The following is a 25,543-nucleotide window of genomic DNA, read 5'->3' on the forward strand; positions in this document are numbered from 1 at the left end:
GAACTGTTCTGTCAAGTCAATGTGTGGAGGTGATGGAAGCACGAGAGGGCAGCTGTAATCTTGCTCATTACTTTTGACCTTATGCGCTCATTCAAAAGGGCTTGTATGTTCTGTCAAAATACTATGAAGACATCTTTAATTTAGCCACTAGAGGGAGGCATTAAATTACTTATTTTACATTTGAGTTGCTGAACTTGAATGCATATAAAATGTATAAAAGTTATAAAAATTATGTCCTAATGAGTTGATCTTACTGTATGTTGATATGAACAGAGGCTGAGTGGGGGAGAGGGCAGCAGCATTGTTATATCTAAGCAGCAGAGAGCCCACTAATTTTTTTTTATTTTTTCTGTGCAACCTTGAGGGTTAGACTCTTACTTCGGTGGATGTGTAACATCTAGGAAACATTGTGCTCTCATCATGGAATGTTGTATCCTTTCCAAAGTTCTAAGGGTAATTCACAAAGATCATGAAGTTGACTGTGGACCAAAACAGGATATTGGGTTGCCAATCTCCAGATGGGGCAAGGAGATCTCCTAGAATTACAGCTGATTTCCAGACTACAGAGAACAGTTTGCCTGTAGAAAATGGTTGCTTTGGAGATTGGACTATATGGCATTATACCCCACTAAGGTCCCTGTCCTTCATAAACCCTGCCCTCTCCAGGCCCCACCCATAAAATCTCCAGTCATTTCACAAGCTGAAGTTGGCAACCCTAAATGAACCAGCAGAGAGGCCAACACATCAGTATTTTAGGCTGCAATTCTATGGCTGCATTTCTAATCTAGGAGGAAGCACCCTAGATCAGCTGGGTCTTAGTAATGAATAAATAGGCACATGATTAGGTCTTGTATACATTTACACAAAATTTGAATGTACTTTGCTCAGGGGGGGTTATTGCCCAGCAAGTGGGCATATGCATTCATCTGTAAATATAAGACAATGGTTATAATAATGCACTATAGACGAGATTATCTACATGCTTGCTTTGTTCACATGTAATGGTAACCCATGGTTTGCCCCTGTATGGATGAGACTGGAGGATGGATCCTTTGACTCACATCCTTAGATTCACATTCACATTTATCCCTCTTCTTCCTGGGCTTATATGGTAACTGAATTAAGTGCTTCTGTTTTTATATCAAATTGCAATTTTCTCTCACATCTGAACTGGCAAACCATGGTTTCCATACTTTCCAAGTAAATTATTGTTCCAAATGAGGATTAAATCTGAGTTTGGAATCATAGTTTGCCACACAAGTGTTCTGGTTTGGCTGTAACTAACTATAGCAAACTATAGCATTCATGTCTGAACCAAGCCAGAATATTTAAATATTAAAGAATACTAACTATGTATAGTAAGATTTTTTTCTGGGAAGATCCATCTTTGACGGACACTTTTCTCTTTTTCTGTGTAGCCCCCAGAGCCAGTAGAAAATTGCACGAGTGAAGGGGCGCCTGATGAAGACCAGACTTCTTTGGTCCCTAGCACTTTAGAGTTGGAGATACGTGGATCAGGCCAGGAAACAGATGAAGACTATTTTGAAACCCAGTCACATCAGAGTGAATCATTATCAGACATAAAGACGGAGCCTTATGAAAGTGTATCAGACTCAGAGTCCATTGCTAGTGACCTCACCAGAGAACCAAGCCTGAGTTCACATTGCTTTTCTTCAGAAATGGAAGAACCATGGCTTAATTTTTTTGAACCTAAAGTCCTTTCCAGGCCGCTGTGCACAAGATCACTGGAATATATGCAAAAGGAAGCAGTGGAATTACATACAGTTCTACAAGGATCACATAACAAAGGTGAATTGGAGATGCGTACAGAAGTATTACGAACAGAAGAGGCCAATGGGAAGGAGAGAATGTTAACTTATAACGTGCCCTACATTGGGTTAGAGACCACTAAAGAAGACTCTGTATTAAAGACTGAGGCTACACTGGTAGCAGAGACAAGATATGTAGGTAAACAGATGTCATTACAAGTCAGCTCAAAACATTTGGCTGAAGATGGTGTAGCCAGAAATAACACAGGGATCGCAGTGAAAGAGCTTGCTTCTGTTAGATCAAACTCTGAAAGCTCCCTGACTTTTCTTGAGACTCAGTGCACACCTGTTCACACAGAAACTGTTTCGAGGTTAAGTTTGCCTAATGTTTACTTAGAAACAGACAGAACATGGAAAAGAAACTGTGAGGCATTCGGTGTCAGTTACAAAGATTACACACCTAGCAGCCAATGTAGCAGGAAAAGTATCGTGGACACTAAGCAAACCACTGTTCCGCACTTGTGTGGCAGAAATCTGAAGACAACAGGTTTACCAGGTTTAAAATCTAAATTTCACGTGCCACTCCAGAGGCCACGGAACCTAGAAGTTAAATCATGGCACAGCACTCCTGAGAACATAAGTGCCAATGCCAATGACTGTATTTGCCCAAAGCATAAATTAAGTTGGTCATGCTCCAGATTGCACCTAGCAGTGTCAGATTATGAATGTGTATGTGAAAATCTGCGAAGGTTTGATGACTGCTCACGGAAGTTTTTAAAGATGGAAAAGGATACAGGCATTGAAGGATTACTTCTTAATACTCACTTGGACTCAAATAAGAACCTGTTAACACATGTGGCAAACACCTATCAAGTTAGCAGTACAAACTTACGCAATGAATTCAAGACCTGTGGCTTTACAACAAAAGGAGCAGATGTATTTCCTGAAAGCAAGTCTGTGGCACCATCACAACAGTCTGAGCATGTATCCGGACAGGAGATCACTCTGGAGTGTATACCAACAAATCTAAATGCTAATGTGATACTAAGAACAAATCAATACAAATTAGAGGGTGGGAGAGGAATTCATGAAATCCCTCAGGAGCTTAGTTCTAACTTTGAAAACCATAATGGTGAATTCCAAGGAAATTACCTTGGTGTGCAAATCATGGATAACTGTGACAATTCCAGTGACACCCATGCTTCCACTGTTAGTAAACGATTGGACATAGAAAGAAACTGCCTTGAATCCCCAAATAATGAAACCTTTGTGGGGGTGAATGAGTTGAGGAGAGATTGGGGAAGTTTGGATGGTGTTCTAACATCATGCAAAAGAGCCTTCACAGCACATCAAAGGAAAGGGGTATTTCAGAATATGAGCAGGAAGTCCGGTGCCTTCAAGTGTCCTATTTCTGGTCAGGAGGGATTAGATGATTATTTTGTGTGTGTGGAAAGGGAGAATTGTTATTCTAGGGATGGGAAAGATGTCTCAGGCCTAGAATTAGCATCCAGATCACATTACATTGGTCATGAGGGAAATTCAGAGCAAGTTTCAGCATTAAAATCTGTATCGGTACAGTCCCCAGGACAGAAAGGGATACAAATAAAGAATATGGGAAGTGAGAAGTATCTGGCCGGATTAACCACTGAGATAATGCAGCATGAGAATTTGGCCTCTCCCCTCATCCCCTTGAAAGATGATCAAGAGTTACAGAAAGCTTCCAAGGCACAGTCCAGTTATGGAGAGGACAGTTTGCTAGCATGTGTCATACCAGGTGGTCGAGATGGGTTCCTTGTTAACCAAGAAAGTGCAAAATCCACTAATGAAGAAGGTGAGACCACTTATTTAGCTTCCCCACCATTGTTTGACTGTGCACATTCTACAGGAACAACTGTGGAAAACGATTCCCTTCAAAATAATTTAAGTTTGGAAAGCACTACGGAAAACCAGAGTGATGAGGGAAATGCAGACTCTTTTGCAAGAGATGATAAAATGGAGGCCTGTCAAAGGAATGCTGATTCTGACTTTGAGACAGCTCAAGACAGTTTACAGTTTGAAACAAGGGTTCATATGGTGGGGGATGAAGTTATGGCCACAAATGTAGAACAAGACCTTTGTGTGACTATGGCAAGAAGGCAGGTAATGAATAGCATTAGTGGCCTCTGTACTGAAGTCACTGATACTGGTGAGACCTTAGGGAATGATATGCCTGGTAAACGCATTTTTGTGAAGGAAGATACCAAAACCTGTGATGTTGTGATGAAAACCTGTGATGAAAAAATAAACCATTGTGGCAATTTTTCAAGGACAGAACTAAACAGAAGCTTCTCTTTAGGAGATTCCAGGTGCATCAGCACCAACCATGAACAGAAATTAAACATGGATGTCCATGATGCTTCAGAGAAAATTGACAACCAAAATATTATCTCCAAAACAAGTCTAGATAATATCAGCACTGGTAGCACAAACAGCGAGGAGATGGATGAAAATATGTGTAACTTCCAGGGTAGTAACAGCAGTTTCTACAAGGCAGTTCAGAAAAACAGTAAGGCTAGAATCACAGAGAAATCTCTCAAGCATTCTAAATTTTTAGGTTTTTCAAAAATGGCCTCCTTCAGGAAAAGCAAGATAGTAACTACTGAAAATCAAGGCAGCACCCAAAACAAGACAGAAGAATTAGGTGGAGAGGAAGAGGGTGAGGTAGATGAGAGCATGAAGCCTTTGCCAAACAGTTTATCCTGCTCCACTTTCCAAAGTAGAGACAACTGCCTTGCAGAGTATTCAGATGATGACGACTTATTCTATGAGAGATCTGCTGGACCATTTAACAGAATTAGCCTGAGAAAGGCTTCCAGCTCTGGCCGGACACTCTTGGAAGATGTGAGCCCCAATCCTACTCCAGAAATGGCCAGACCAAAATACTGTGAAGGAAAAGTGCTGACTTCTGTTGAGAATAAAGACAGTGAGTCTACAGAATACCCTGAACTGAGGAAATCCTCATCTGAGAATGACTTTAAAAGGAACAAAAACACAGAGAGTAAAAACTTTAGGACTAGATTGGCCTTGGCCCACAGATCCTTGTCAAGCTTCTTTGAATCTAAATCTCTGGAGAAGGAAAATGCAGAACAGTGTCCAAAGATTTTGATGAAAAATGAAAAGGAAAAAGCCAAGTTGTACCAAACATCCTGGAAAGCCTTTCTGAAAAGCAAAGAGGCAGATGGTCTGAAGCGATCTGCCTACAGTTCCCTTCCAACACAGCAGAGTCCTTCTACACAGAGAAGTCCTGGGAGCTTTTCTAGAAGATCATCCAAAGAAAAGCTTGAGTTCCACAGTGGACAAGTCTGTCTGAGTTCAGAAGTGTCTAATGGTTCTTCTACAGAAGCTGGGTATTCTGATTCATCTGGGATCAGTGACTTTATGCCTGTGGATGCCAGGAGGAGAAGAAAGGCTGTATCTCGTGAACTAAGTGTAAACTGTCCTCACAGCCCAGACTATAATGGGAAAGAAGAAGCAATGGGCAATGACAAAGATGCTTCTTTTGAAGAAATTTGGTTGAAATCTTCAGTTAGTCCAATTGACCTGCAGTCATCATTTTCTCACTTCACTCCTTCTTGCCCCCAGCTGTCAATGTACGAACGGAAAGATATGCCATGCAGGCCTATGAGCCCCAAACCCCAGAGTCCCAGGACCAGTTCTCGAAAGGGTTTCCATTACCCTGGAAGATTGAGCTCAACTTCAATGATATCCCTGGGCAACATTTCTATGAATGATAGCAATTTAGAAACTCCAGAGAAGCCAAAGACATTGAAGCCTAGGTCTAGCTTCTTGGTGTCTATGCATTCATTAGATAATGACTATCAAAGAGAAGACAGTGGTATAAGCAGCCAGTCACAGATCAGCTTAAACACTGTTTCCTCAGTGAGCGATATCATCAGAGATGAGGTGAGTCGCCATGCTTTGGTGGTGGTAGGGACATAGTTTATCTTTGATGGTGTTGGGTACAGTGGCATTCCTCCCCACTAAAATATAGAATGCTCTTCCTTCCAGAAGAAGCTATTTGCATGTCATTCAGTGGAATGGGATTGTGGAACAGCTCTGATGTCAGTTTCAGCACTTGTGAAATCATCTTTTGAAAGTAATTCTAAGAATACATTCAGAAGGAAAGATGACATCAGAGCTGATCATTCATGTAGCTTTTCTACAGCTAAATTGTATACATTTACATATTTGGCTAATGGGATTACATTTATTTGGACACAGCTGGACAGATTATGTTGTCATATTTTGTCTGATTTGAAGCTGTAATGTTGAATGCTACTGTTGTCCTCCAGTGAATAGAGAGGATTTCTTAATTTGCAGATCTTGTTCTTTAACATGAAAATACCAAGTAATCCTCAGTTATTGTGCTTCCAGTGCTCTTGCTATTGTTTTCATTCATTGTTGCATTACTTATATCCCCCATAGCATGAAATGATGCACACAAACTGTTTTCAAATGAACAGTTTTTTGCTTCAGGGAATACTTGACACGCTGACATGCTGTGATGCTGGGCTGTGATTTGTATTACTCAGTTAATCACTGAAATTGCTTCAGAGGGGATTTTTGTAGTGCCTGCTCAATGCAGGTTCATAAGTTAGGTCTCAGAGATTCCATACTCAATACAATCATGAAAGAGCACATGGAGAATGGGGAAGTTCTAGCTTTCATGGTTTAACCAAGTAAGACCCATGTCTGAGGGAAAGATGTAGGTTAAACTTCAGGATACTGGGAGGAAGCAAGATTATTAAAGCACATAGGGATATAACATCGTGCCAAGGCAACTCTTAAGAATGTGGATCAGTTTTGTTATGCCCTCTGGAGTCAAGTTTTTTTATTGCAGGATAGTCATGTTATGTTAAGTGGTTCTTGATGTATTGGCCTCATGTTTTGGCCAGTTTAGGTGAGACACAGAGTATGCTTATGGTCATTAGTTTACTTTGAGGGTTTCAAAGAAATCAGGACTGATAATTCCCAGAGGTATCTACCTGACTCTGACAGTTTGTGTCCAAATGAAAAAATTCTCTTTTGAAACATTCCTATCTTGAATATTTTCACATATTTCCCCAGGTGCTTTTTTGTTAAAATGAAAGCTAGATTCTCAAGATCAATTCACAAATTTTAACTGTAAGACCAAAATTGTAAATTTGAAGCAGGGGGACCCACAAAGACATCTCAATTCCCCTTCCCCAACTATTTCCTATGTTCCTTTTCTGAAAGCCTCATCGTGGCTTTTTCCACTCAACACACACACACACAATCTTGTAGATTTTTTTTAAAAAAACATGGGGTTTTTTTGTCTGCAAAGTGGGGGGAAATTAAGCCTTTCCAGAGAAAATGTGCTGCAGAATTCTCATATCATGTCTTTGTAGCTTTGAAGACACCTCATTGAAAACAAACCCAAAAAATGGGAAAACAACACGTTCTCAAAATTGTAAGGCAAAACTAATTGTGAGGCAAAACTTTATTCATGTACTTTAAACACTGAAATAGCAGCTGGCTGTGATGCCAGCTGAAAAAAATATCCACGAAAATCACTCAGCAAATGGCAGGTGGCACTGAAAATCTATGCAGCAGCACAAAACGGTGGGTACGAGCTGTGGAGAAAATGAAAGTGGAAGTTTTAAAGTTGGGCGGAAAAAATAAAACATTTCTTGCTTTCTGCACAGCAAGCAGGAAATGTTTTCAAAATGGTTTTAGGAAAAAAATTTCTAATTAACAATTTCAGAAAAAAACTTTTTGAGCATAAATAAAATATTTTGAAAATGTTTGGGGGAGAAAACTGTGCAGAATTCCACCTCAAAAGGCTTTCTGTCCTGAAAACATTTTCTATGTTCTGTGCAGAATGGGCCTGCTTTGCTTCTTTTCCTGCTTTCTTCTCTCCTTCCCACCCACCAGCCAATCTATCTGCCCCTCATCTTAAACTTTCCCTCCATTCCCCTTGCAGCTTTTACACACAAAAATTATGGCTCAGCTGTGCGATGCTGGTTGCCATTAGTAGGGTTGCCAGATGTCTGGTTAGAACTGACAGTCTGGAATTCTGGAATTTGTGTTTTCTATTCAAGAAATAAATTGAGATGAAAATGGTACGTTCCACACAGCACAAAAAAACCATTTGTGGGACATCTTAACTGACTACTTCTTCTTACTTGCACATCCAAAATAAGACATCCGGGGGACATCTCAAAGAGGGTTGACTTCTGGTTGTTTTCCAGACAGCAAAGGTGTCAGAGGGGAAAAGATGTTTTTTCCCAGTCAACCGTTTTGTTCTCTGGTCAGTTTCACCCTCAGCTTGACATTTTGTGTGCAACTGAATAGATTCTCCATGCCTCCATTTACTAAAGGTTGCCAGGACGTTTGCTCTGCAGGCTCCTATCCTGGGTGCCTTTTCAGCCTGAAAACTAGTTAGTTATGGTCAGCTCTTCCTGCCAATTCTGGAAATATATAGTTTTCCTTTTATTATTTTCAGTGAGCTATCTCTGTAGCTATGCAGACACAAATACGAGAATCTTAGTGCACAGAAAAACAGTTGAAATTACAGATCTCCAAGCCTCATCTGGAGATTAGTAACCACAGTGAAAATATTTATTTGTTCCATTTATACCCCAACTGTCTTCATAATGGGGATTCAAAAGCACTTTTCGCATGGGCCAAAAGCGGTGGCAGCGGGCCGGTAAAACAGCATTTTGGCAGGGACTGCTCGCACAGGCGCTGCTGTCAAATCGCTGCAGCGGCTCCCGGCTCCCGCCAAAACTGTGTTTTTTAATCTCGCTCAGGGAGCGAGGTATTTTGGAAACGCCGGCTTCCATTTGGTGCCATGCGAATGGCACCGGGTGAAAGCCGGCGTTTCTCTCCCAGCCCTCCCAAACGCTCATTACCTCCGGTCGCCTTCTGTCGCGTTGTGCAGGCCAGGAGACACGCCCCCTAGCATCATTCTCCAGCGTCATCGCTCTGGCTGGGGCGAGGGGCGTGTCCCCTGGCCTCCACAACTGGCTGTAAAAGCAGGCTGGGCGCACCGGGAGGTAAGAAGCATTGTTAAGGAGGCGGTGCAACTGTCGCGAAACTGGTCCCATTAGAAGTGCGCCGGCATAAACTATACCGACACCCCCCCCCCCAGTGCCCGTGCGGAAAGGGCCAAAGCAGCTTAAAATTTCCCCAATAAATTTTATCTTCGCAATTAACCTATCAGGCAAGTTAAAATCAGTGAGTTGTAAGGGAATAAAGGAATATTGGGGGATCTACTTGTCAGTGTAGGTGTGGCATTAAGCACACACAGTTGCAATGCTACTTCAAGGTCTGACTCTTTCACTGCCTCTGGTTGATGGGCAGCCGTGCCAAGCCAGCTGGTCCCTATGTGGTCAACATTTTTTTTTAATTAAGTGTGTCAAGCATTTTGTTGAAACCACCTTCCTAGCTGCTGGCCCGAATGCAGCTGCATGGTGGGGAACCTGTAAGGAGTTGTGGGGAAGGGGCGTACCTCATTTATCCCTCTATCCCCTTCCCCACACTATTTCTTTTTTCTTATCTCCTGAGAAACCCCACATTCCTTCCCATTCCCAGCATCCCTCTCTTCTTTCCACCCACCAGCATACTTGTATCTGCCACAAATCTTCAGTTATATTTATTATTTATTTACTTTATTTATACCATGTCTTTCTCCACAGTGGGTACCCACAGTCGCCTATCATTCTTTTCTCCTCCATTTTATCCTCACAACAGCACTGTGAGATATTTTGGACTGGGAATGTGTAACTGGTCCAAGGTCACACAGGGAGCCTTCACAGTATAGTGTTGATTCAAACTTGTGTCTCCCAAATCCTTGTCTGAAACTCTAACCACTACATCCTAATGGCTTTTATGAAGTGGTTGCTGTTTGACAGGAAACTGCTGGGCATGGGTAACTCTTGGAAGTTGTGTGATAGCAAGTTGCTTAGTGTTTACTTGTGGGCCTATGATAGGCTGCCTATCATATGAGGTCCGCCTATCCCCAAGCAACCCTCCATCAAAGGCCAAAACTGTCCTGGAATGGTTCTGTCCCTGCCACACTACCTTTTTACTGACAGGAACCAAGGCTTGAAGGTCATTGATACTGTGTGGTTCCCTAGCAATGGAAGTTTAATTTATAAGGTTTAGGAGGTATTACTCTACAGCAGTGGTTCTCAACCTGTGAGTCGGGAGTCGGGACCCCCTTGGGGGTCGAATGACCCTTTCACAGGGGTCACCTAAGTCTCTCTGCATCAGTGTTCTCCATCTATAAAATGGATAAATGTTCGGGTTGGGGGGTCACCACAACATGAGGAACTGTATTAAAGGGTCACGGCATTAGGAAAGTTGAGAACCACTGCTCTACAGAGAGGCAAATGTTTTTGCTAGAACTTAGCACGTGATTCCAGGATCAACTCAGTTGCTTTACCATCAGCTGCTTAACAAGCAAACCAATCAAGTTTTTGTTTCCAACTGTTATTTATGAAATAGGACAGTATCCAGCAAAGTCAAATTACATCAGAAAAGAGGCCAGGTGAGAAACAGGGTCTCCATTGCAGAAAAACATTTACTGAGATGCCATTGTCTCCACACTCATTTTCACTCATCAAGAACAAAGCCTGGATGCTTCCCTTGCATGTTCAGGAGGGAAGAGCAAACGAGTGCTCCCAGAGGAAGAGGCGCAGACCCTTGTACAAACGTTTTAGCTTTGATGATGCATGGATGGAAAGAAATCGGAAAAGGAAGCTTGTGAAGGAAACACAATCAGACAGAGAGACTGAACCAAGTAACCTCCCGGAAGATCAGTTAAAAGTAAGAAAACAAGGTCCCTCCTGTGTTCTCTTGCTGGTTGCCTCTCTCTGCTCTTGCCCTCTCTCTCCCAGCTGTACATTTAACCACTTCTGCTGCTTTCTTTGTGTCTAACAGTGTATGTAAGTCAAGTATATATTAATAGATCCCCTGACAAAATGGAGTCTCATGAAAGAGAGTTTTCTGTTGCATTTGTTCCGTCATGCATGATAAGCCAGCAGTCAGGATAACTGGGCTTTGAAAAGTTCACACACACACTAAATATTAAGTATATTGATATTTTCATCCGCTTCTCATTCATTTATTAGATTTCTATACTTCCCTTCCAAAGCTCAGGGCAGTTTACAATACAATAAATATCACAACAGTCTAAATTAAAAACCCATACATATCCCAGCATTGCAGTATTTAGCACTATAAGGCTCATTCCGCACATGCAGAATATTGCACTTTCAAACTGCTGTCAGTGCTCTTTGAAGCTGTGTGGAATAGCAAAATCCACTTGCAAACAGTTGTGAAAGTGGTTTGAAAACGCATTATTTTGTGTGTGCGGAAGGGGCCAAAGTCAGAAGCATCAAATTGGCCAGCAGTTACACAGAGGGTAACAAGTCAAACCAGTGGCCAAATCTGGAGGAATACCTGTTGGAAGAGTTCCATTTTGCAGGCCCTTAGTATTTTATTGATACCATAGTGCATAGTGATGCATATAGAGCTTCTTGCATTCGTCAGACATAATTTTCTCTGTTTTGATTTAACAGTTTGTTTGCTGACTTTATAATCTCACTGTTGGAGCAAGAAATATGTGATTTGGCAAAAGGTTTTGGGCGGGGTCAGAATTCTGATCTACGTGACCCTTTAATTCATGGCTACCACTTTTTTTGGCAGATTAAAATGCAACCATCCATTTCTTCACCAGTGGCCTTCAATGCTCACCCTTTCAAGTCACATCTCTATTTCCAGAGCACACCCACAGGTTTGGACTGTATGGGCCTGAGGCAGCATATCTCCTTTCCAGGTAGGAACACCATTACAGTAGACACCTGATTTTGAAGCATTTTGCTATTGACTGGTTCATTTTGAAATGGTTGGGTTATTCTCTTGTTGCCCTTAATTGTCACTGTCTTTCTACTTTGATATGACATTTTAAAATCTTTTCAGTTTGCATTACAGACTAAGATTGAGGTGTGGTGACTTGCTCATTCATCTGGGAAGTGTTTAGGGAGGATATGCTATTTTCATGAGATGTCTCCATGGAGATTTATGATCACCCTGTATGTCTCGTTGACAGCATTTTCAGAGGAGATAGTTTATAGATATAAGCATACTTTGAAGATTTCATGAAAGCAAATGAAAGCAGAACCATGAGCTGGCAGATAAGGGGAGGTTTGCAGATTTGTTGACGTCTGCTAAGTTTTCCACATAAATTTACACAGTTACTGGGTACTTCTCTTGCTAGTGGTCTTCAGATTTGAGAGAAATGTGTGGAATTGACTTCAAGACTCCTTGCAGAGTGACTTCTGTTTCATGGGTGTAAATACTTTTTTGTGACATTTTGGGTAGGAAAAATTGTCTGCTACCAACTTGTTCTTCACTGTAAAATATTCATACTTTTACAGTGTGTTATAAGTACTGAATGTGATACTTCAGATATTGTAATGGACAGAAAGTGGCAGTGTATTGAAATGGTACAATTCTATCCAGTGAATATTGTTAGTTGGTTTAGAAGGGACCTATTTGAATTTGGGATCCTCTGCATAAAACCCTGTCTCAGGTCACATTGCTTTTATCATGAATGTGCAGTTGTTATAAATAGAGTAATGCCAGCTAGTAACTCTTAAAAATATTTGAGACAAAAAGAGACTTTTCTTAGGGCACAGTTCCCACCCCCACCCCAACTGCAAAAAGAACTGCAAAAGCTCTTACTTTCCGTATCTGCTGTTGTTTCTCTTATATGATTTCCTCTTCTTCCAGTAATGGCAGCTAAGCTGGGATTGATGTAAAAATGTGATGATGTTATAGTACCACATAGCCAGTCATTTTTTAGCTATGTGTGCTGCCCAATGAGGGTAAATAAAGCCAAAGCTTTTAACTGGAATAAGAATGTTGCCACTTCCAAGGCAACAGTGTTGTATATCGGCCTGTTCACTATGACAATAGAGACATATGATGTTCCCCACCCTGAAAACATTTTCCTGCCCCTTACAAACCCTGATTACCAAAATGTATTGGGAGAAGAAATTTATTAACCTTCTGGTTTAACATCATATAATAGTATAGGAAATATAAATAAGAGGCAATCTCTTTCTTGATTCCTTTTTTTAAAAAAAATCTGGAATTCAGAAGCTTACAGCATTATTTGGGCATCGGTCGTAAATAACGCCTACTGTTCCTAGTGAAATTTCTGCTTTTGTTCATCAGTGATGTTGTTGATGACTTAATGCTTGCCTGCTTACTTCTCAAACACCGGCCGTCTTGTTCAGATCATAAAAGAACTTATTTGAAATACATGGAACATAAATGCAGCTTTTATAATAGCCGTTTGTCTCTTTTACCTCCCCTTCAAGTAGACTACAAAGCCTCTCAATTTTCTATTAGCATTTAGATTGATGTTTAAACAGAAGGAATTGAGATATTTTCAGCAGAATGAAAACGTGTATTAAGATTGGCCAATAGGTGGTGCCCCAGGTTTTGGAAAGCTTGGAAGTGTTACCTGGAAAGAAATAATTGAGTGCAGTATCTTTGGGGATACACAGAACATTTTGGAATTAGCTGCAAAGATCACGCTATTGAACACTGTGACCCCAGCATGACCATTTGAGAATCTTCACAAGTTTAGGGAGGCTGGCCAAAAATACTGCAGTTAAGTCCAGGAATGGCACAGAATGAAAACTGTAGCAGAAAAGATTGGGCATTGAAAGATTCTGAAGACATTATGTACTGGATGGTTTTTATTTTTTAAATATCCAGCTATCTTTCTTGCTAAGTTGGGTGCCAGACCCCTGATGGGAACAGGAGAATCCCCTGATTTGGGCCTCCCCCCAGCACCATCCACCCGGTTGGTGGGGTCTTACTAGCTTCAAATAAGGCCTGGTGTAATGATGTCACCTCCAGAAGTGGCATCATCAAACAGGTGATAGCAGAGGTAATGCTGTAATATTTGAGTAAAACTCTATGTAAACATAGCTTCTACCATAGAGTTTTTGTCTAAATACCAGAGTCTCTCTCTCATTATTGTTAACACAATGATGTCACATTGAGACCTAGGCCTCATTTTAATATTCTCCCCTCCTTACGGATGGCCGGGGACTGCCAGCCCTATTGAAAATGTTGTTACGGCATGGACTTTGTAAGCTTTCCCTCCTTCACATTTTTTCTGTGTCCTTCAGTGTGTGCCTGACTTTATCTCTATTCCTACATTCTTGGTTCTATCTCAGTAATGTGTTGTGTCTGGTTTTCGCTGCTTCATTTGTTTAAAAAGACAGAAGCTTAACTGGAAAGGACTCAGATGCTAAGGTTGCATCCTAATGTGCACTTACAGAGAGCAAAACCTATAACTCAGTGAAGCCTGTGTCTGAGTAAACATGCACAGGACACATCATATGCAAGCAGAGGGTAGACTGTAAGAACAAATAGCACATAATGAAAAGCTATTCCTACATAGCAACCATCAGCAGCCATGTGGAGTTTCGAAAGCCCTCCATATGGTAACTATAAAATGCTATAAAATCATCCATAGAAAAGATAAGAGATGTTTAAGGGGGATAGTATTTTTCAAAAATCTGTTTCCTTAATGTCCTCAAAGAAAGGACAGATAGTGGACCTAAACTGGAGCAAAGGAGATTAATCCTGCAATCCCTAATATACTTAACAGCAACAACATCATTTACATTTTTTAACATTCCAGGTGCTCGGGAGCAACAGCCGCAGAAGGCCATTGCTTTCACATCCTGCATGTGATCTCCCAATGGCACCTGGTGGGCCTTTCGAGTAGCAGAGAGCTGGACTAGATGGACTCTGGTCTGATCCAGCTGGCTTGTTCTTATGTTCTTACATTGACTTCCATAGCATTTAATTCTGGGAAAATCTAGATCAACCTATTAGGGCTTTTTCAGCTTAAAGGTGTATAGTATGACAAAAATATAGTTGTTAATGTTTTGTTACATGTGATCCAGACACTTGTCTTCAAGGAAATATTGCTGTTGGGGAAATAACACATTTCCCAATAGTTGAAGCTACAATATTCATGTATCTTCCTAGTTTAAGTCAGTATATAAGTGCTAAATAAAATATGGTAGCATGTTGCCCCAGGTATGTATAAGATGACTGTGACATCACAACTAGTGTAATTTGATCTCCCTCAGGCCATTTTGAACATACTGTTTGTTTTTAAACAGATCTTTAAAGGGTGACTACTCATGTGTTCCTTTTAAAAAATAGTAGGGAACACCAGTAAGACTTCTTCCTTCTCCCTTAGCAATGTCCCTCTGTTTTGTGGGTCTTTCCCTTTTTTAAAAGGCAATTGGCGCTGGTTGTTGTAGACTTTTCAGGCTTTGCAACCATGGTCTGGTAGATCTTGTTCCTCACGTTTTGCCTCCATCTGTGCCAGCCACAGATGCAAGCGAAACATTAGGAACAAGATCTACTAGACCAAGGCCACACAGCTCCGAAAGCCCACAACAACCGGTTGAGTCCAGCCGTGAAAGCCTTCGACAATGCAGTTGGTGCTGCTCTTTGGTGCTGCAATGTGCATGGCTCCTAATTCAGAAAAAAATCATGTACATTAACTCAGCTTTTTTTTCTGTGGCAAGGCTGCCAACTCCCCTTTTATTATATGGGCATGTGCTATTGCTGCTGAAATGTGTATGAGTAAGAGTAGTACAAAGGTAAAAAAAATCACCCCTTGTTTTGCTGCTAGCCAGGTGGTATCTTGTGCCAAGCAAGCATCCTGTTGTCCCTCTACCCTGTGTCTGATTGCTTTTGAGTTCACAGGTCTGCTCGACACTAGCAATATTGCTCTTTCTGGGAAAAAGAAATGGGGCTTGGAAGATTCTGTTGACTTGGATAAAATGGTACTCAGGGTTGATACCCCCCCTTTCACCCATGGTGCAGCTGCACCAGTTCAGTCGCACTACTTTAAGCTACTGCACTCTTGTTATGATGGCCTTTATACCTGACCTGTCCACTTTTTCTCTTTTGCACAGCCGATCAGGTCATCAGTGAAAACTGTAGGAAATATTATTTATTCACTTAATTTATAGTCCACCTTTCTCACTAAGACTCAAGACAGATTACATCTAACAGTATCGCAGTAGAAGCAGTACTGTATACAGAACCAATAACGTTACACACAACGCACTAAGACACATAAGCAGCATTACAAGATTGGAAAGCAATACTGTGAAATCTTATTTTACATACAACAAACACAGTAATAAAACTGGATTACAAAATTGCAAGTATTGTGTGCGTTATGAAGATGTTTGCTCTTGGATTGCTGCCATTGATTTTGTGTGAAACATCAAGTGCTTTTGGGGTCCATTCCGCATAACACACACACACACACACACACACACACACACACACACACACACACACACACACACAGAGAGAGAGAGAGAGAGAGAGAGAGAGAGAGAGAGAGAGAGAGAGAGAGAGAGAGAGAGAGACCTCTGCAGGACATCTTAAAAGGAGGAGACTGCCTTTTTTCACTTTGAACACCCAAAATGAGATGTTCAGGGTCTTTAAAAGAAGTTGCTTCTGGTGTGCTTTCCAGACAGCAAAGGCATCAGAGGGGCAAATAAGCTTTTCCCTGCCTAACTGTTTTGCTCTCTGGTCAGTTTCACTCTAAGCTTGTACCTGACATTTTGTGTGCAGCTGAAGGGATTTTCCCGACCTCCATTTACTGAAGGATGCCTCAGGACATTTGCTCTGCAGGCTCTGATCCTGGGCCCCTTTTCAATCCAAAAAGCACATAGCTGTACTCAGCTGGTCCTGCTGATTCTGGCAATATATGATTTTCCTTTAATTTTTTTTCAAGGAGCTGTCTTTGTAGCTACGCAGAAACACAAAAGAGAATCTTAATTGCTCGGAAGATGGGTCTGCCACCCACTGGAAAGCATTGGGTTGACCTGTCCTCCATGGACCAACTTTTTCTGCGCAGTAAGAAAAAAAGGCCAATTCTTTAAAACAAAAAAGGGAAAAAATGACACGTGCGCAGGATCAGTAGGGAAAACTAAGTTTATTCATGAACTTTATACACTGAAATGATGGTCAGAGGAGCTGCAAGCAGAGGAAACTCCTAAAGAGAGCAGAAAGTTGTGGGCATAAGCTACTCAGTGGAAACTAAAAGTAAGAGGTGAGGGAGGGGGGAGGCGTGAAAAATAAAACATCTCCTGCTCTCTGCACAGCAAGCAGGAGATGGCTTCAAAGTGACTTCAGGGAACAAGTCACTAATTTAGCGTTTTCTGGGAAAAAAACAGGTTGAGCTGAAATAAAACATTCTGAGGACATTTGGGGAGAAAAAACCTGTGCGGAGTTCCTTCCAAAAACACTTCTTTTAACATCCTCAAGACATTTTATTTGTGCTGTACAGAAAGGGCCACAGTCCATTTTCCATAGCAGCCATTTCTCCTGGTGAACTGATTCTGTCACCTGGAGATCAGTTGTAATAGTGGGTGATCTCCACCCATCAACTGGAGTTGGCAACCCTAAATGCAGGATATCAAGTGCAAATTCACTCATACATTATAGTCAGTCACCGTTTTGCATATTTAGATCTTGATGACCAAGCAGTGTAAGTGGGAGGATCACACTCAACAAAAAGAAAATGCACCCCCTGCTCTGGGAAGCTGAACTGCAGCCTGGGTGTGAGTCCACCATCCTGCGGTATGGTGGAGAGAAGTCTATGTACTTATTTTATTTATATTATTTAAATATCCAAAGCAAAAATGGCACAATTGATGTGGCAAAATTTAGTTTTGCTGTTATTTCTGTATCTTAAATTGTCCGGTGTACGGCCTATGGGCTATTAAACCTTAATCAGGCTAAAAACTTACATTATTTATAGCCCACCTTTCTCACTGTGACTCAAGCCTGAGTACAAACTGCAAGTCAAATACATTGTGTAGGATGGTATGTGCGATAAGCAAAGCAGTAAGGTTTGGATAGCAGAAATCTGAAAACAAAATCTAAAAACTAGAAGCAGAACATGAAGCAGACACCTGAATAAGTGGGATGAATATGTATTTTCCTGAAAACATTTTTGATATCTTAAATACTGAAGGCACAGCACAACTGAGTATGCCATAGGTTGAGAAGGAGTGTGGAAGCTATCCATATACTGAATGTCCTGGAGAAATAAGTAGTGAAAAATTTAAAACAGAGTTCAGCTTAAGGACTATGCAGAGTTCTGGATACAGATTTTCTTGGGGTGAATCCAGTTGTATATTGCTGGTGAGGTTGAGTCCCAGGTTAATTTAAGGTATTGATAAAATGCTAAATAGCAAAAAGATATGTCATCTCATCATGTAAAAGACAAATAGCTGCACAGAATGTATCTTTGAAATTCCAACATGCCTCAGTACTGGGAGGTCAGTTGAAGAATAATGCAGAATAAGAAGTAATCCTGGCAAAATGCTGTCTTGATGGGCAGAACTAATTGCCAGATGGAGTCTATCAATGCCGACAAGACATGGTGCTATGATGCATTAGTCACCCATAGTTTCTTGGAGGGAAGGCTCTCAGCCTTGAAGAGGTCAGGGAAGTTCTGGTCTGAGTAATAAATTACATTACTCCCATTGACTGAACCTCTTGCATTTCGGTACCTTTGCAAGAAAGATTGGGGGAATCTCTGACAGAATTCTGTAATGGAACAAAGTCTCATGACCAAGTCATGGAAGAGTGCACCAACGATTTCTGAAGCTCTGCAAATGAAAGTGTCACTCGGCAACTGAAAAAAAAAGCCCTCTTGTGAGGGAGCTCTGGCAGCCAGTGGATTTACAAAGTGGCTTCTCTTGCTGATATAACATGGTACATTTGTGGCCTCATGGCTCGGTTGCAAGCAAAGGGATAACTGATGTGCGATTAGGTCAGCAGTGGAAAAGTTCGTAAAATGAAGCTATGACCCTATCAAGAGAAGTTAAGTTAAAGCAACTTGTTTCATTTCCTGCCCTGTGTGACCCTTCAAATGTCAAAATGCAGGATGAGAGTGAGCAGACTCCTACTGTGCAAAACTGCTGCATCTCTGCTGCAGCTGTTTCCTCAGATAATCTAGGACTTCAAACAGCTTCTTCTGGAGGTACAGCCATGAAAAATCTGATGGTTGCCTAGATGGAATCGGTCTCCAAATGAACCTGTTGCCATGAGCCACCATTAAGGAAAAATATAACTATATATGACTTATTATTTTTAGAATCATTTTTTAAAATTATAAAAATTAAAAGAACAAACAACACCAATCCAAATGCATTTGTTTAGCTCAAATGTTTATTTCCATTCTTATTAAAAAGAGGTCCAAAAGAAGTGAACATTAATAAGATAAAACAAAAATACAATGTGAAATACCAGGAGTAGATAAAAAATATAAATAGCAGCAAAAACCATACTAGCAGCACAGAAGATAAAGGTAAAAATTATCAAAAAATTTAATAACCATGGATAAACAACAGCAATTATGGCACCAGGTGAGTTTCTTCAGGATGGCTATTCTGCAGTCATGATGCCCCTTTAGAATTGAGTAGAGGTGGGGGGCAACCTGATATCAACCTGGATAGATAACTTTGATGAATAGATTGCCCAGTATGAGAGGAGCTGATCCTTCAGGTACCCTGGATGCACATAAAGAACATATGCATTTAAACATTTGATGTAGGTTGCACCACAAGCCCAGTATCTTTTATTAAGACGAACCAAAACATGTTTTTGAGTTCCTGTCAACATTTGATGTTTTTAAAAAGGATTGGAATGAAAAAGAAAGATGCTTTATTTATGCCATGATGTTCAGGTCTCTTGTCTACCACGTGTGCAGGATGTGCTGCAGACTTAATAAGATTAGAGGGTGCAGGATAGAAATTGTATCAAATTGCACCTTAGCAGAAGGAAGTAATGGCAGCCTCCATTTGAACATATAAAAATTAGTAATTGATGCCAGTGATTCGCTAGCACAGAATAGATCCCAAAAAGACTGAAGGCAGAGAGGAAAATGTGTTAGTCATTGTAATAAAAAAGCTGTAGATTAATTGAGACCCAAACTGGGTAATATTATCTAGCGCAAGATGTCACTATGAGCGGTTTTATCCCAGATTCCCCAGCTGAAGAATCCATGTCTTTGGTGGCTAAATTTTGTAATTTTCCAGACAGAGATAGCAGGCGGTCACATTGTTTGAAAGAAAAATCCTGAAGAATATGACAAATAATGCCTTTTAATACTTTTAAAGATGCAACTTGAGAGGATCATGTGAGGGGGTGCTGGAGCATTTGCGCTGCCTGCCTCCTCCTCTTCCTGCACTCCACCTGCCAGCTTCCACCTCCCACTTCTTCAGGTTGTCACTGCTGTGGCCACTGACTGCCCGCCTCTGCTGCTACCAGCCACATGTCCTCCTTGGACTACTGCCGGAGGTCGAGCAGGGGCAGCAACTTCAAGTGGTGGCCAGGAAGAAGCCAGATACTCCCCCTCATCTGGGAACAAGGAGCTGGAGGTGCATTTGCACTGTCTGCACCACCTCTTTCTCCTGCTCCCCCCCCGGTCAGTCTCAGGGCTGCCACCACTTTGGCCGCCACCCACCCACCCACCCTCCACTTGGGCTTCTGCTGAAGGCTGGGTGGATGCAGTAGCTTCAAGAAGTGGCAGAGGAGAAGCTGGAGACTTCTCCCTAGCCCCAGCCCCAACGAGGAGCTGGAGGTGCATTTGCTCTGCCTGCACTACCTCTCCTTCTCCTGCACCTCTCCCTCATTGCTTCCTCAAGATGCCCAAGAATCCCCCCTCTTCCAGGCAAGGGGGACCAAGTCAGGGGAGAGGGGCCGGGGACTCTCTCCCTTCATACACAGGAAGGGCACTTCATGGGGTGCATGGCTGTTGCCCACCTCTCCCTCCCTCCCTCCCTCCCTCCCTCCCTCCTTCCTTCCTTCCTTCCTTCCTTCCTTCCTTCCTTCCTTCCTTCCTTCCTTCCTTCCTTCCTTCCTTCCTTCCTTCCTTCCTTCCTTCCTTCCTTCCTTCCTTCCTTCCTTCCTGTTAAGACAACTAGGGTGGCTCAGCAACCCACCCACCCCTTGCCCAGACTCTATTACCCTACTGTGGAAGCCATGCTGGGGCAGCAGAGTCTGGGGGCGGGGTGCAATTTCAGTGCTTGCACTGGCAACATTTTCTGTAGTTACTCCCCTGCAGATGCTGCCTGAAACTAACTTGTGGCATATATAAAGAAACAGGCGGCATATTCAAAGAAACAGTCTTTGTTAGAACCAACCTAAATTTCATAAAATATAATGCAAATTTTCAGGTTCTCCAGAATGTTTCTATGAAAAGGGAGAGGGAGAATGTCTCAGACAATAATGTCATCCATTAAGTGTGAATGATGATAGCAAGTATTTAAGATGGCCAAGAACCTCAAGGAGCATGTCTGAAGTTCACTGAGTGAAGCTGCTCATCAGAAAATGAGAAAAAAGCTGCTGGGGAGATTTCTTTTGTCTGCTTGAAATACCTACTGATTTTGCTCATGTTTATGTCTGGATGGAGGCTTCCATCCTACTAGTGGATACTAATTTATGGAGAGGTGAAAAAAAACATCCAGATGAAATAAATCTGCTTACAGTGATGGGAAACAGGTGTCTCTCCCAAGATTCCAGACCTGCCGCCTGCACTATTCTGTGTTCTGGTTAATTCAGGCCTGACATTCATGTATCTGCCCTGTTTGGGCCCCACATGAGAAGCTGTTGATTCTGAAAATATTTGTGGAGTTTTGTTGCTCTGATCGGGTCTCTTCTTAAACAGCTAAATTCTTTGCTAAGTGAATGCAATTTTTTTTACTGTCTTTGTTTCCCTTCAAACAGCAATGGATCTCTACAAAGAGATATGTGTTTTTCTAATACCATTGAAACAAAATGGATGGTTGAGTGAGATGTTTACATTTTTAAAAAGGCTCTCATAGACCTGGAACCTGTTGCCTAGAGTGATTATGTATGGAATTGTCTTGGCTCTATTAAAAAAAACGATATTCCTGGCTTCTGTTTTCTCTTTTATCCCTGGTAATTCTGAAAAGATAATAGAATTGTAAAACAAATCAGCGGGGAATGTGGCAAATCTGAAGGCTGCCAACTATCTTCTGGCAGTGTTCCAGTGTCTTTAATAGCTGCCTGAAAGACAGCTTAATTTTTTCTCAGCATGAAGGTATAGTGATGGGAAGAGTTTCTCCGGCTGAAATTTTGCTCATGGTGTGAGTGTCAGAGGCACAGGAGGTATTAAAGAAAGAATGGACAACACAAGTGAACATTTTATCATCTCAGGAGACTTCCACGCAGAGGTTGTGCCATGTTTCCTGTCATGTTTCAGGTATTCTCATCCAGGATGTCTGAAGCAGAAGAAGAGAAGAAGAGTTTTGGATTTATATCCCCCCCCCCTTTCTCTCCTGCAGGAGACTTAAAGGGGCTTACAATCTCCTTGCCCTTCCCCCCCCCCCCACAACAAACACCGTGAGGTAGGTGGGGCTGAGAGAGCTCCGAGAATCTGTGACTAGCCCAAGGTCACCCAGCTGGCGTGTGTGGGAGTGTACAGGCTAATCTGAATTCCCCAGATAAGCCTCCACAGCTCAGGTGGCAGAGCTGGGAATCAAACCTGGTTCCTCCAGATTAGATACACGAGCTCTTAACCTCCTACGCCACTGCTGCCACAGCACAGCAGCTTTCCACAGCTTCCCTGATTCTGCTAGAACAAGAGACATGGATTGCCCCATTTTATTCATGGGTGCCAGAGTCTTTCCACAGGAAACTGTCCTTTTAGTATATAAAACTGAAACATCTTGTACCCCCTTTCCCTAAAAATATTTTCCTCACGTAAGTTTCCATTATTTTCATTTACTTCATTTATACGCCACCTTTCTCCTTAATGAGGATCCAAAGCAATTCATGTTGTTCTCCTCTCTGTCCTCACAACAATACTGAGAGGCTAGGCTAAGAGTGTGTGACAGGCCCAAAGTTACCAAGCAAGATCCCATAGTAAAATGGGGGTTCAAACCAGCATCTCCCAAATCCTAGTCCAACATTCTAAATTCTATACAAGGCACAAATCAAGATCACCAAAAAAATATATTGATTACAAACGCCTTCAGAGTTAAGTCTTTTAAATAAATGTATAGAAAAAATCCTCAAATTCTTGTATTGCAAAAAATTATATTGCTGGGCAGATTACTCATTTTTATTGTAGAGATGCAGTCTTCTTTATTTTTAATGGAAAGATTTAATATTCAGAAAACTGCCATACTGTGGGAATATATGCATTTCAATCCTGTTCCTGTTTACTCAGAGGTAAGTTCTGTTTATTCAGTGGGCTTGTATTCACATAGTATGGCAGGCTTTGGTCTTTTCTCCAGACTGGGAAATGAGCAAAAGATTTATTGCATGAGGGTCTTTTTAAAAAGTACAACATTCTTCTATGGTGATGCATTTTTCTTTGACATTTTGGAATTAAGCTCTCCATCCTGCTGTTGGTTTGTTTAATTCCATGGAATCAGCTTAGACAGAAAACTTGCTCCTGCAAACTGTAGCTGAGGCTCTTTCAGCAGCAGCGAAGGGAACCTCCCTGGAGGACCCCTATGATGTCAGGTTGCATCGTGCAAGCAACTGGCAGCTAAGGAGAGAGGAATTCTACACAGCCCTGAGACAGCAGGACCTGGTGCCGCTGCCCTGGGAGTAGTCACACAGTGCTCCGTCTCCCTCTTCCTTCAAATCAGAGAGCCCCCGGCTCTCCCTTCTGACCGTCTGCATGAGGACCCAGCAATGCTCCAGCTGCGAGTCTGGGGGTGCACACAGTGGGGAAAACTGCAGTAGCAGCGGCAGCTCTGGGCTGTCCCCAGGTTCAGATTCGGATAGCAGTGGAGTGGTGTGTGGCGGAGGTGGGATGAGAGGTGTCCTTTCCAGATACTGGAGCTTGGAGAGCCTGCATTCAGCTTCTGGTAAGGAAAGCAGAATTATTGCTCTGGTTGCTATTGCACTGACCTTGGCAGTTAACATTTGGAGAAATGAGAGAATCTCTTCAGTTTGGAAACAAGCAACATAGTCTCTGAATAGAAATAGTCAGCTGCTCCTTGCACCTTGCCTCAGTGTCCAAACGTGCAGCAGAAACAAAAGTCAGCAGATCAGCTTCAGGAATTCAGAAGTAAGGATTTATAGGCTTGTGGATTATAGGCTGAAAATACTGCTTGTGCTTTCAGGGGCTGGATGTAAAGTTGCCATGAAATATACAGGAGGGCTGGTTGTCTCTGCTGTGGAAGGTTGACATGAAATACCATTGAGGAAGATTGGCATCGTAGCCTAATTTAGATTTGTTTTAACTGAGAACTATCTTTTTTATTATTATTTTTATCTAATGTATCTCAGTAGCAGCTACATTTGCCATTCGTGTAATGTAATGTTAATTTCTGAGGTGTTGTCCGTGGCAATAATATATTGAGAGAATTTTGCACAGTTATATTTTTATTACTAACTAAATATTTAATTTCTTGTGGTGGACTTTTGATTACTGTTATTAATCAGTTATGCTGTCTACTCTATACTAACAAACTTCCCCTCTGTGATTAGTTTTTGTAAGGGGCCTCTTGGGCAGGGAAGGGAACTGTAATTTCTCATGGGGTTTTCTGTGCACTGAAGGGTCCAGGTTGAGTTCAAGGTGTAGTTCACCTGGTTATAAATTGAGCTGTTTATAACCACCAGTTCACCTGGTTATAAATTGAGCTCTATTCCCTGCTCCCTTCTGTGCAAACCTTCTGTTGTTGTTTCAGAGGTTCATACAAGAATTATAATGATTCTTTTTAACACTGTAAAAGTTAACGAACTTATGGCCTATAATGCCCCAGAAAGCACAGTGTCGCACCATGGAAATGATATATACCTTGTAAGATGTGCAAATTTTTATTTCAGAAAAACTATCCTAGAGCTTAATAAGTAAGAAAACTGGTTTCCTCCCTTGTGATTATATATGAAAAGTGAATGAAAGCTATTTAAGAAAGTATAATATCCCATGGAAACAACATGTAGCATTGCAGTTAACATGCATTCTCTGCCTAAGATGTAATTTTGGATGTTATTGTAACTTCCTGCTCTGGCTTGGATTAAAATCTGGCCATTGAAGGAACTTGCTTACTTTGTTACTTTTATTTAGGGGCTGGTAAAGTTTTAATGGACTTCAACTTCAGCATACCTTTTTGTCATAACTTTTTATTGACTGAGATAGGGCACCAATCCTGTTCACACAGTACTGAGGAAATGAGACATCTGTTATCTAGTGACTTCAGGCAAGGGCCAGAGCGAGCGGGAACTGCGCCCAGGTCACATGTGCTCCCCCCTCCATGCCCATGCCCCGGAATGCCCCATTCCGCCCCCCACCATGCCCTAGCGCTGTCGCACGCCCATTGCGTCGCCCCCCCCCCGTCCCCTTCATGCTACGCCACTGCTTCAGGCATAATGGTCTTCCCTACATCTCATTTCACTGTTAGTGGCAATTATTTCCCTTCTGGAATATGCTTAGCTTGCCATCCTTGCGTTGAATCTAGCCATGGCATCTGTAGCATCCCTGTTTCCATAGTGGGAAAGATTTGAACATTTTCAAGTTAGGTCTGAATTCTGATGTTGCCAGATGAAGAACTCTTAATGAAGGATATTTTTTTTCTTAAAGGTCACACTCCTTGAAGAATCTGGTATCTCATCTTTCTAGTTTGTGTTAGATAGACTAAGCTATTAAT

The 25,543-nt window shown here is 41.7% G+C and overlaps 1 protein-coding gene across 1 annotated transcript in view; it reads left to right on the forward strand.

The window, feature by feature from the left end:
* The window catches only part of LOC125437562, a 178,156-nt gene that overhangs the window by 43,555 nt on the left and 109,058 nt on the right, over positions 1-25,543 (forward strand). The window contains 3 exon segments of the mRNA XM_048505244.1: positions 1,419-5,711; positions 10,281-10,601; positions 11,484-11,613. Of these exon segments, the coding sequence (XP_048361201.1) occupies positions 1,419-5,711; positions 10,281-10,601; positions 11,484-11,613 (4,744 nt within the window).

This window comes from Sphaerodactylus townsendi, linkage group LG08, assembly GCF_021028975.2.
Source record: "Sphaerodactylus townsendi isolate TG3544 linkage group LG08, MPM_Stown_v2.3, whole genome shotgun sequence".
Lineage (NCBI taxonomy): Eukaryota > Metazoa > Chordata > Lepidosauria > Squamata > Sphaerodactylidae > Sphaerodactylus > Sphaerodactylus townsendi.